Genomic DNA, 12937 nt, shown 5'->3' with positions numbered 1-12937 from the left:
GAGAGACTATGACCTGGGGGAGATCAGATTCTGAGAAAAGGACGTCAGGAGCTAAGGGAAAGTAATCAACTGTGGGAATACAGGTTCCTGTCGTCCCCCAGCCATGGTTAGAGCCTCAGTTCTCTGACTATAAATGCAGGGATGGACCAGAGGCTTCCACCCAGCTCCCGCGGCAAATCCTCCTCAGTCAGAGCAGGGGCTTGCAGGGCCGGCTGGACAAGAGCAGGTGTGCCCACCTGCTGCATGCCAGGCAGCCACCTGGGCACCAAGGACAGTGGTTTCCCAGAACCACAAACCACTGGCCTGCTCCCTGCACTTCCTGCTCCCACCTGGTATCAGCCTTTCTCATTTGGCTCCCAAGGGCACACCAGTTTCTTAATCCTCTGACCAGAATTGTCACAGAATCGTGCCCTGTAGGTGCAAAGAACTGGAACCAACTTCCTCTACGCTCTCCCTCTCTGTCAAGGTTCTCAGAAGCTTCTGGGGAGATGCCACACCCATTGGGCTGGAGGGGAGGCTGCTCAGAGGCACCATGTGCTAGTGCAGTGTTCACTACAAAAATTCACTAGAAAGGCCCATTTACATCTTAAGCAGCACAGGTCGACCAGAAATCCTAGCAGGGCATGGAAAATTGAGCAGACCACTGAAGGGGGTCTTGGTCTCTGAACTAACTCTGTGATTGAACGCAAAGGCTATTTCTTGATAAGTACTTCAGTGTCATTGGCATCTAGTGTGGGGGATTAGAATCTGCCAGGTAGCTTGGGGGGAAATGCAAGTAGTGGGCCTTGCCCCCTGCAGATTCAGCAGGTCTGAGATCAGTCCTGGGGCTACGGTGATTCTAATGGGTGGCCAGGTTTGGAATCCGCTCCTAGGCAGTTCAGCCAGGAGCTGGAAGTCCTGCTGTTGGGCAAATCTTCCCCTCCACTCTCAATTTTTCCATATCTCAGATGAGGAGAATTATTCTGAGGTTCTTGTACCTTCTTCACTCTCGCCAAATAGGAACTGCTTCTTCTCTCATCCCCCTCCCTTTTCCCTTCAGAAATAAACCAACTTCCCTGGATTGTTCTCTGCCCTCAGATCCAGCTGCTGGGCATTCAGGGCTTCTTCTTGGAGGGAAGGTTTGGGAAGTGGAGTAAGTGGCACATCAATTCTCTTTCCCAGCTGCAGTGGCGAAGGAGCTTCCCCTTCCATTCACCCCAGGAATAGAGCCAATGGCCAGGTACACCTCCCAAGACACCTGCACTCGCTCCCCAACGTGCCCTGGCAGGCGCTGGGATGCACCCTTCCCTGCCTGTCCATATAAAGGTTCCATCTAGTCTCAGGTCCCTTTAAGCCCTCTTTGACTGCAGTGTCCCCCCCCCCCCCCCCCCCGTGATCTCTCGCTTCTCTGAACCCCCTTAGCGTTTATTAAACGTCCTAGTAATTTAGCTCTTCTCTCTCAGTGCCTTGTATTGAACAAAGTTTTTCTTTTTTCTGCTCAATATTATAAGCCTTTGAGGATAAGATTGTACTGCTTTATTCCTGTAACTCCCTCCGCCTTTCCCTTGCACAGAGAAGGCTCTCAGTGCCCACCGACTGTCACGAGTGCTTCCAATCTCTTTCCCACTCGCAAACGACAGAGGAAATGTAGGGTTGTCAACTGGCCAATGTTCCTGAATGATTTGTATTTGTATTTGGCTGTTTCTTCAGTTAACTCAGTTGAGGAGCTATACTTGTGAACCATTCTGTGAACATCATTGAAGAAGACTGTGTTATACATAAACATTTTAATGTCCTAAATCTTCTCTCTAACCTGGGAAGACAGCACGCTGCCTCTTAGAGACACATCCTGGGTAAAGGCCTGGGTTTCTTAGAGAAACACTGAATATGCCACATTGCTACCTGCACTTCCTTACCAGGCGCCTAGCGCTGGTGGGGTTTGTATATCTAGCAAAGCCCTTAGTAGGGCTGGAGTCAGACTGCCCAGACACCCATCTGACCTCTTCCCCGTATTAACTGTATAAACTGTGTGCATCAGTTTCCTATAACTATGAAGGAAATAACCGCATCTCTTCAGAGGTTTATTATGAAAATTCACTGAGTCAGTACAAGTAAAGCACTTGGTAAGCTCTCAATAAATGTTAGTTGCTGCCATGATTATTATTGGAGAAGCAATCTGGGAAAGCAGAAGACATTGTCCGATCTCATTTATTTGTACATATGAATCCCAAGACCTTTTCTTCATGTATAATATAAAAATGCTGATAATGCCTGGAGTGCCTATCTCACAACGCTGCAATGAGATTCAAATGAGCTGGTACACATGAAAATGCTTCGTAATCTATAAAGCCTTGTACAAATGTAAGATAGCATATGCCCCCCTCCCCCCGCCACTTTCGCCAGCACCTATATGATTGTGCATCCCATCATGCTTTGTGTTGTGGTTACTTATCTTTACTTCCCTTCTCTCCTAGCCTGTGAGCTCCTTGAGGCAGGGATCACCGTTTGCTCTCTCTTTAATCAACCACGGTGTCCAGTCTGATGCCTGACCATGGTATGCGCTCAACAAATGGGGAACTGGAGAAGTCGCAGCCTCCTGTGTGTGTTTTTCTGGGATGCGTTCCAGCAGCTTGCTCCCTGTTGAGCTGCATGTGCTAAGATGTCCTCCATCACATGTAGCTTCCCAGAGGGCACACCTGTGAGGAGAATCTCTGAGAAAGGTCCCATCCTAGGAGCCAGGCACCCAATAGACACTAACTGTAGGGACTCCCTGGCCTGCCACTCACTCCTGGGACCTTCCTGGGCTCTGACCCCTGTGCTCAGCCATCAGTCTCCCGGTCTTCGTGAGGTCTCTCAATGAGTCTCCATATTATTGGAGAGACCATAATACCAGTTCAGGTGCCCTAGACCAGAGCAATATAGACTATGTTGCTATGGAAAAGGCTCTTAGACTTATTGAATTTTGAGTCCTGCCTGCAGTTGCCTTCAGGGCCAGACCAAATGATTTCTTGGGCCTGATACGGCCCACAGGCTGGACATCCCCCCCAGCCCCTGCCCTAGACAGCCCAACCAGGGACACTGAGAAATCAAACATCAGCATTTCATTTTGTAGAGCAGCAGAGACTCAAGGCCTTGCTTTCCTTCTTCCTGCCTGGAACTTTCCCCAATGGCAACCTTGTTTTAGGCCCCTCTGTTCTCTGCTCCTGTATCTTCATGGGGTGGGGTGAGATGGGAGGGTCCCAGAGGATCCCCGGTGCCTGATGCTATTCTGTATTATTTCTGTGTCCTTCCAAATGCCCACCTGTGCTATACACAGAGAAAAGCACTGGACACATTGTTGGTGATTGGGATGGGAAGGACCAAGAAAACCAAAATGAGTAGACTCATTGGGAGATTAATTGCACAGGAGTCTATTGACCGCATGACTGAAGCTGGATTTTTTCGGAACCGCTGGCTGCCTTCACATTTCCTGGTGGAAGTGGGACAGGTCAACAGTCATAGATAACTTTTGCCCACACATCATTCACTTCTTGGAGCGTTGGCTTGAAATTGGTGTGTGTGTGTGTGTGTGTGTGTGTGTGTGTGTGTAACCGACGTGCCTTCTGTGAACCTCAGAGTTCTCTGCACTCTCTTCAAATGAGCTGATTACAACACAGAGGATGTGGACAGTGGAGGTTTTCCTGGTTGATGTCACACTGCTACCCTTTAAAAGCCCAAGGGGGAAAGGAGGGAATCCAGCCTGGGATCCTCACGCCAGATACCCACCAGGGGAAGAGGAGAAAAAGGCCAGAGAGGCTGCCCCGAGTCAGGGAGGCAGTGTCAGGTTTCAAACTCCGCACCAGCCATTCAGAGAGCAGCGATGCCAGGGGCCCGCCTTGGGTTGCTGGTCTGCGTCCTGGCCCTGCGCTGTGTGGTCAGAGCCTATCCCAATTCCTCCCCACTGCTCGGCTCCAGCTGGGGTGGCCTGACCCACCTGTACACGGCCTCAGCCAGGAACAGCTACCACCTGCAGATCCACAAGGACGGCCACGTGGACGGCACACCCCATCAGACCATCTACAGTGAGTAGGGGCTTCATTCAGGCTGGGAGGAAGGGGAGCTCCTTTGCCCGTCCCCTGCCAGGGACATGGGGAGACCCTGGGCTAGACCAGAGGGCTAATCCAGCCTCTGTGTGTGTGTTTAAACCTTGGGAGAAGATTCTGCCACCGTCCTAGGTAACATTTACTGGTTTCTACTGACATGAATAACTTCTATCTTAACTAAAGTCCTTCTTCCCACAACAGCAGCCACTTTCCCTTTGTCCTGTCCAAAGAGTCAAAGATGTACATAGAGAAAGACAAGGAGGTTCAGAGGGCAAAGACAGACAGGTAAAGAGTCACTGAGTTTTAGCTTATGAACTTTGGGCAGAGTTAGCAATGGAGGTTGTGAAGAAGATGCCTGTGTCCAACTCCGATTTGAAATAGCTGAACTCAGGGGCTCTTTCCAACTTGAAGCTTCTTGTATTCTGGCCTTTTAAGTTTTTTCAGGAAAAATGTATAAAAGACAGACTATCCAGGTATGTTGTCTTGATGGGCCTGACCATGTGCACAAACCATTCATGCACTCATCTATCTATCCATGCATGCATCCATCCAACAGGTCACCGGGCTCTTCAGAGCTACCCAGTTCAGTACAAATCAGTAGCAAATGAGCTAGTTGGGAGCTCTTTGGCAATACGAGACAACTAGAATGTTTTAAAGATTACATTTGTGGAACGTTGGATCACAGTCCACAATAGTCAATCAATTATGTATGATTCATATGAGGACCCTTTGGTGTGCACCTATATAAGAAATAATGAGGCAGGAGGACGGATGGATATTGAAAAAGACAAGGTCTTGTATTTTACGAAAATATGTAAAAATTACTTTAAGAATACAGCAAAATACATACTGATTAAATTAAAGAACAAATTAAAGGAATGAAAGAGTAATCACAGTCTGTTTAATTACAGAAAACTATTTGCTGTATATTGTACTAAATTATTTAGTAATTTTCCTGTGGCCTTGCTGTGTGCAAGACAGTAATTCTGCTAAGAATCAAAGGTTCTTAAACCTGGTAGCAAGGTAAATGCACATGCAAAACCAACAGTTCAAATCTCTTCAAGTGCTCAATGGATAGTGATAAGAGATTAGAGGAGGGAGAAAGGACTCTCCAAATACCAAAAAGGCTCTGGAACTCAACAGGATAAGGTGGGTTTCAGGAGTCAACATCTTGGAGTCTAATGGCGAAAATCTGAAATAAATCTGGATATACTTGATACATCCAAAGTGCTGCTCATTTTATCCAAGGGGTGTTTAGCGTAGCCTACAATGTGTCTGACATCATGCAAAGCTCTGTGACTGCAAAGGCAGACACGGCCCTTCAAGCACTTCACCCTGTTTCCCAGCTTATTATCAGACTTCTCAGAAATACAATTTTTGCAGCTCCCATGGAGAGTCACCCTTACTTCCACTGCAAGGTTTAACGTGCACGAGTGACTTATGGTACCTTATTTTGATTCCCATGGATGGAAAGGGCTTCATTTAATTAGAGAATGCTTGTAAAACTTGTCTAAAATCATGGAATCCCTTCACTGAAAGGAGCCTCCCAAAGACATGTCCTCCTGAACATGACAAAGTAGACTGGTGTGAGCTGGCTGTGGTAGCCTGAGTGCTCCAGTGTATGGGGCTCCGCCTACTGAGCAGGCAAGCCAAAATGTAGAACTTTCCCTCAAATATCCACTGGTGTCAGGCCCAGCGAAGGCACTGAGTATTAGTTGGAATGAATTAAAATGACTGAGAAGAAGTAAAATAAACGGATTTCAGATTTTTCTACTTTATAGAAAAGTGATTTTGTTTTGTCAGGTATAGCTGCTAGCTAAGCAGGGTGCTCCCGGGGAGGGGAACTCAGGTCAAGGTGGTGGGTGGGAGACACTTTTCCTAGTTTGAATAATCTATTGTACTATTCAAATCAGGTATCATGTGCATTACCAAAAAAAATGCATACATTAAGATAAATGTTACCAAAAAGAATAGAGGAAACATGGGCGTATGTAGATAGGTAGGACAACTAATTAACAGAGGATTTATAATTACCTCCTCAATGAGTGTAAAGCAACACATGTACATTGATGGGAACCAGTGGGTGGGTTTTCCCCCTCTTAAGTCATGATAGATTTCCAGTGAAATTTGTTTCATTTGATTGCTGTGCTTTAGCAAATTCTTGATTAATAGCTGAGTGCCCACCCCATCTTTGGGTTGTTGGTCACTGTAAACTTACCTACCTACAAGATTCTGTAACCTCCCTTCGGACTCAGCACAGATGGCAGGGAGCCTCTCCTACGTCTGTGTCTCCTGTCCTGCTATGAATAAGGCCACCCCCCACTCCCCGGTACCCCCCGCCCCCACTTTGTGGAAACAGCAGAGAAAAGATGCTTACTACCCCTGGTTACTGTCATTTCCTAGATGCAGTAACCTTCCTCGTTGGCATTTTCTTTATTTGAAGTTGAATTATCCTCAGGCTCCTTCATCCTTCAAAATCTTCTCTTTCTTCTGGGGAGCTGGAGATACTTTACAAAATCACTTTTCTGTAAAGTAGAAAAATCTGAAATCCGTTTATTTTACTTCTTCTCAGTCATTTTAATTCATTCCAACTAATACTCAGTGCCTTCGCTGGGCCTGACACCAGTGGATATTTGAGGGAAAGATCATCTTACTTGTCACTTACTGGCTATGAGACTAGAACAGAGCAGGTAATTTTCTACTTTAATAGCAGAGGGTGAGGCAAAGAGGTAATATAACAATTACCAGCATTTAGAAAGTGCTTTTACAGTGGATAAAAATATTATCGCATTGCATCCTCTAGACAGCCAAATGAGGTGATTCTGCTACTTATGAGGAAAACAAAGGTTAAGGAAATTAAATAACTCACACAAGGTCACATAGGTAGTAGATGACCTACCTAGGCAGTGGTTGGCAAACTGCGGCTCGCGAGCCACATGCAGCTCTTTGGCCCCTTGAGTGTGGCTCTTCCACAAAATACCGACTTTTGCACATGGGCCATGAAGTTTCAATCGCACTGTACATGCGTGCCCGCACGTGGTATTTTGTGGAAGAGCCACACTCAAGGTGCCAAAGAGCCGCATGTGGCTCACGAGCCGCAGTTTGCCGACCACTGACCTAGAGGATACCATGAGCCCAAACCTGTGCTTCTTCCAGGGCCACACACACCACCCGTTGTGACTAAAAGAAATGTCCATTCACTCTGCTGGCTCCAACAGGTTGTGACTCAAGCAGCCAGTGGTTTCGTCTTTCCTTCTGCTGAATTCTGCCCTCACATCTGTGCAGACTGTGAAAACATGCCTTCTGAAATGGCAAAGGGAACAAAGTCTTTCTCTTATATTTTCTGGTTTTCCCACTGGCTTATGTTGGTTTGATTCAAGTCTGAGCATCCTCCATAGCCAGCTGCTCACAGTTCCTCTGCGGGCTGATTCCTACTGGGACTGGCCCCGGAGAACAGGACCAGGTGTCCCATGCACACTGCACACAGTGGCCCTGAGCACAGGATGCCATAATGGCAGGTCAGCAATACTGTCTGATGCCTTTCCTTTGCTCAACACTTTCAAGTCATTTTTACAGCCATCATCCCATTAGATTCTAATTGTAACCCTATAAAGTAGGCAGGACAGCTGTTATTATTCCCTTTTCACAACTGAGGAAACTGAGGCAAGAGCATGTCCTGCCCAAGGCTACAAAGTCAGTAAGAAGTATAATTGGGACTGGAATCCAGTTCCTGGTTCAGTGCTTCTTTCCTGACCCACTGTGTGGGGCCTTGGCTTTGTCTTCTGATGATTTCTGTTGGAGACAAGCTACAAGGTGATAGGAAGAGGATGTTAGGTCCACTGACCTTAGTTTGAATCCTGCCTGAGTTTCCACAACACTTAAGTTGGGATGCTGCTACTGCCAATATTAAAAATATTAACAATACAACCGTTGTTTTGAAAATGTAAAATACATAAAGTTCTTAGCGCACAATCACTCAAAAAGTTACTCAATGTAAAGAAAATTCATCAGGACAAAACTATTCCTTTCATGTTTCTTAAGTTTCTCTCAGGGCTTACCACAAAATTAGCCACTTATTCGAGACACATAAGCAGACCCAATTATGGAGCAATGCAAATATCCTCCACACCTCCCATACCCCACCCCGCTTCCAGAAGCTTCCCTCAAGGCTAACCCTCAGCCAAACTTGGAATCAAATTAACTTTCCTCTTTGGCCTCCTCCTTTCTCTCCGTTCTAGGCTTGCTCCCGCCTCATTTCCTCTGTCCCAAATCATTCTGACTTCAGTCCAGATCAGGGTCTGTTCTCAGCTCGTGTCTAAGAATTGGCTGCTGCTCTCCTCAGAGGTCTTGTATTGATCCTACATTGGGTGGAGAAGGAGACGGGCTGTAAGTCAACCCATGAAGTGCTACCACTTACTGGGAACACACCATTCCTAAAAGGGATTTGAACCACTACCCGGGCTCCTCTCCTCGGGCTGAGGCCAAATGAGATGCAGGGGGAAATTCTGTGGTAGGCAATGGAAGTGACCTTAAAGACTTAAATAAATGATTTCCAATAGAAAATGTCAGGTAATTAAACAGCATGTGGGCCATAGGTCTTGCTGAATTGTACCCTTGCCACAAAACAGAAAGCTTTAGACTTTCTTTAACTAGGCATTGGTACTTGTTAAAATTGCAAGTTTCCATGGGAGTGGGTGAGGGGTGTACTAAAACTGTTATCAATTATTTAAGGTGTAGGTAGTGTGAATAGATTTTGGGCCCTTGCCAGAGACTAGTTTTTGAGAGGGGCATTGAAAGACCATGAGGGACAGCACCTTGAGGGGACATCACTAAGTGAGGAAAAGACAAAGAACAGCAATAAAGACCCAAGAAAAAAATTCCATCCAATCCTATTCAACATGGAAAGATAAACCATCTGATTCTAAGTAGCTCCCTCTAGGGGACACACTAGGTATGTGAACCTAAAGCAAGGAGAATGAAATGCATGCTGCAATAGAGGTGTAGGCATTGTGCTGAGAGCTGAAAAGAAAGAACAATTAATGCTGAGGGAGATTAGCCTGGCCTTGAAGGATGAGTGACTTCAATAAGCAGAGAAGAGAGGGAAGATCAATTCTAATACAGTTCTTGACACATGATGGGTGTTGACTGAGGCACCAGGGACATTTGCACAGCTACTCAGGTGGAGAATCAGGCTCTATGTGCAACCTGAATCCTTGAAAGACATCTTGGTATAGATTTTAAAATCACAAAGGCAGAAGCTTTGGGGGAATGTGACTACCACCACAAACATGAAGCGGTATTAGCCAGGCAAGGAGACGATAAAGACAGTCCAGGCAAGGAGAGAAACATGTGTAGGGCACAGGTGAAAGAATGCAGGGAGTTCAGAATGCTCCATGTGGCAAGGGGGTGAAGAGCAAGATAATTGGGGGAGAGGGGACAAGAGTGGGGGCATGTAGGAGTCAGAAGAAATGAGGCTGAACAAGTAAGTACAAGGGGAGGGTTTGTGAAATCATGACCATTAAAATTAATCAAGGGAAGATACATGAAGGCAGGTTTTCCAGAAGTGCTTGAAGGTGGGAACTGGACGTACAGCAAGGTTTGACCTGAATGCTTTTCTCCACAGGTGCCCTGATGATCAGATCAGAGGACGCTGGCTTTGTGGTGATAACTGGAGTGATGAGTAGGAGATACCTCTGCATGGACTTCAGAGGCAACATTTTTGGATCCGTGAGTTTCTTTTTGTGCTGATCACCATTTGCAAATAATTATCCCTCTTTTTTTTTTTTTTTTTTTTTGACAGAACATAGGTGTTTATAGCTTGAAGATTCCATTTGCAGAATATCTTGATGACTTGTTTTCACTGAGTGCTTTTTTTCAGTCGAAGTAGTAAATGCTCAGGTTTATACACCTGGGGTTTGAACCAGGCAGTCTGGCTCTGGGGCCCAAACTCTTAGCCTGTAGTCAAATGCCTGTTAGTTTTCATCTGTGTATCTAACACAGCACCTTGTGTGTAGCCAAAGGCCCTTCAGCCATGTCAATTCATGTCATCAAGCGCATTAGGAAGGGTGAGAAACCGTAAGTGTCTTCTTGGTTCTGTTACTAGACCTCCTTGACCTTGGTCAAGCGCCCTCCACCCCCACCCCCATTCCTCTAAATTTCAGTTTCCTTGAATGGAAAAACGAAAGTGGGATAGACCATTGCCCTGTGGGGCTCCCCCTAGTTAAAGTTCTCTAATTAATTTTCTCTGCTCCAACTGTGCTGGCTGGTCCTTCAGGCGGATAAGCAAAGGATTTCCCAAACTACAGGTTGCAGGCACAGCCTAAAGGGTTTTGAGATGGTACAATAATGGGACTGCTGATCTCAGGATAAGCAGACAGACAGACGCACCAGAAATTTCATGAGAGCAATGACTTTCTGTTTTGCTTACTGCTGTGTCCCAACATCAATAACGGTATCTGACCCAGAGCAGAGAAACATCTGTTGAAGAAATATAGAAAATTAAATGGATAAATAAATAGCTGTTGACCACAAATAGCTGTTGACTGCATATACATAGTTCTCATCTGTAAAACATTACTTCATGGAGTTTGAGGATTAAACTAAATATAATATGCAGAGGTCCTAGCAGGCACTCAATAAAACCCTGTATTAGTTAGTGGCAGACTGAGGGCTCAGACCTAGGACATCTGTTGCTAAAGTTCACGTCCCTAACTCCCAAATCACATTTTCTCTGATGTGAGTATCCTCACTTATGTTTGACCCTTCAAACTCCATCCCATCCCCTTTCTCCTTCAAACTCCATTCCACCAGCCAAAAGAGGGTTCAAAAAGGTAGAGCGCTGGAAGGACAAGGCTGTATTTACTAGTACGTTAGCCTTCCCTACAGAACCAGGCACAGGCGCGGAGGCTCCGTCCGCCCTCGCCCACCTCCAGGCCGGGGCTGTGAGCCCTGTGGCTGCCACGCCCTGGGGGTGGGAGCTGCGGGGGGTGCCTAAAGCACTGGTGCAAATCACGTTTTCCCAGCCTGGTGAAATGCACCTCCGAACAGAGTAGTCGGGAGGGATGGGGCTCCTCCCAGCACCTGCTGCCTCCGGGACCCCAGGCGGGTCCGCCCCGGGAGCGCGGGGCTGGGGCTGGGGCTGGGGCTGGGGCTGGGGCTGGGGCTGGGGCTGGGGCTGGGGCTGAGGCTGCGGCTGGGGCTGAGGCTGCGGCTGGGGCTGGGGCTGGGGCTGGGGCTGGGGCTGGGGCTGGGGCTGGGGCTGGGGCTGGGCTCGCTCACGACCGCCTCCGCTTTGCAGCATCACTTCAGCCCCGAGAGCTGCAGGTTCAGCCAGCAGATGCTGGAGAACGGCTACAACGTGTACCACTCGCCGCAGCACCGCTTCCTCGTCAGCCTGGGCCGGGCCAAGAGGGCCTTCCTGCCGGGCACCAACCCGCCGCCCTACTCGCAGTTCCTGCCGCGGAGGAACGAGATCCCGCTCTTCCACTTCAACACGCCCGCGCCGCGCCGGCACACGCGCAGCGCCGAGGAGAACTCGGCGGCCGACCCGCTGGTCGTGCTGAAGCCCGTGCCGCGCCTGACGCCCGCGCCCGCCTCCTGCTCCCGGGAGCTGAGCAGCGCCGAGGACAACAGCGTGGCGGCCCACGACCCGCTCGGGGTGGTGCGGAGCAGCAACAGGGTGAACTCGCACGCGCCGCCCCCAGGTCCGCCTAGGACCCACAAAGGAATGCTGCTCGTACCTTTCAGAAACGCACGCAGCCTTTAAAGCAGCGGTTGTCAACCTGTGGGTCGAACGACCCTTTCACAGGGGTCGCCTAAGACCATCGGAAAACACATATATAATTACACATTGTTTTTGTGATTAATCACTATGCTTTAGTTATGTTCAATTTGTAACAATGAAAGTGGGGGTCACCACCACATAAGGAACTGTATTAAAGGGTCGCGGCGTTAGGAAGGTTGAGAACCACTGCAAGGGACAGCCCCCTGTACTCGCCAAGGAAGGGGAGGTGGGGTGATGATGTGTGCAATTAGCCGCTTCTCTCCATTTCCTTCCCTAGGAAAGCCCCTGAGAACCTGCCTTTGAGGCCTGGGAAAAGGGGTTTCGCTGCCTTCCTCGACCCACCTAAACCACCTTTCTGAATTCAGCCCCATAGGTAAAATCGAAATTTCCGCTTCACCGCGGAGAGAAAGGATTTTTCCCTTCTCTTGTTTCCCTTCCATATAGACACCTCTCTTCTTAATCAGCTTAGCGCTAAAATCAAAGCTACAATTTAGTGAGCTCACGGCTCTGCAGGTGAAGGAAGAGTCAATGCCCGCAGTCTTCTCCTCTGTCCCTTGCATTTGTTACCTTGGCCCTGTTGGCATTCGAATTTGTAACCTTGACCCAGGCAGGGCAGTAACAGCCGAACTGGGCAAACGACTGGGCACCCTAATCTCAAGCCTTTGGTCTTCCTTGAGCATCTCTGGAGAACAGCTGTCAAAAAGATGGGTGGAAACCGGTCAGAACCTCACCAGAATGCTCAGAGAACTGAGGCAGAAATCAAGCTAGGAAACTCCACCTGCCCGGGGCCGGGCGCCCCTGGCCATGCTCTCTAAGCAGCCAGAGCCAGAGGGCCGAGAAGCACCCTGCTTCGCTCCCAGGCACAGCCTGGCCTCTGGCCTGGTCTTTGGCTCTAGTGAACTGGGCCTGAGGAAGAGCCCTGGTACCGGCTCCGGAAAATCTAGCCTGCTAGGATTTGTTTTTCAAAATGGAAATAAATTCAAACTCTCCTAAGAGGCATTTCACCAAGCCTCTACTTCCAGGTCCAGTGGCAATTCATTCTGGATGGATTATAAAAATGTCACAGGGAAGGGAGGGGTCCTGAGACAATGGG

General features: G+C 48.1%; 1 protein-coding gene across 1 annotated transcript; it reads left to right on the top strand.

Moving 5' to 3' along the window:
* Window positions 1-3838: 3838 nt before the first annotated feature.
* On the top strand, window positions 3839-11826 carry FGF23 (fibroblast growth factor 23). Its single transcript, XM_070408759.1, has 3 exons — window positions 3839-4040; window positions 9685-9788; window positions 11359-11826. Exons 1-3 carry the CDS (start codon window positions 3839-3841, stop codon window positions 11824-11826), a joined length of 774 nt encoding a protein of 257 aa, XP_070264860.1.
* The last annotated feature ends 1111 nt before the right edge of the window (window positions 11827-12937 follow it).

This window comes from Myotis yumanensis, unplaced genomic scaffold, assembly GCF_028538775.1.
Source record: "Myotis yumanensis isolate MYYU_CA2020_CCGP unplaced genomic scaffold, mMyoYum1.0.hap1 SCAF_3, whole genome shotgun sequence".
NCBI lineage: Eukaryota > Metazoa > Chordata > Mammalia > Chiroptera > Vespertilionidae > Myotis > Myotis yumanensis.
The sequence above is the reverse complement of the archived record's forward strand: the minus strand, read 5'-3'. Positions and strand labels throughout refer to the sequence as shown.

What these genes read in the sequence shown, in the direction of transcription:
- FGF23 (XM_070408759.1), top strand. Translation starts at nt 3,839, where the DNA reads ATGCCAGGGGCCCGCCTTGGGTTGCTGGTCTGCGTCCTGGCCCTGCGC. An exon ending in ACCCCATCAGACCATCTACA is followed by an intron (nt 4,041 to 9,684) that starts GTGAGTAGGGGC and finishes TTTTCTCCACAG; the next exon opens with GTGCCCTGATGATCAGATCA. An exon ending in GAGGCAACATTTTTGGATCC is followed by an intron (nt 9,789 to 11,358) that starts GTGAGTTTCTTT and finishes TCCGCTTTGCAG; the next exon opens with CATCACTTCAGCCCCGAGAG.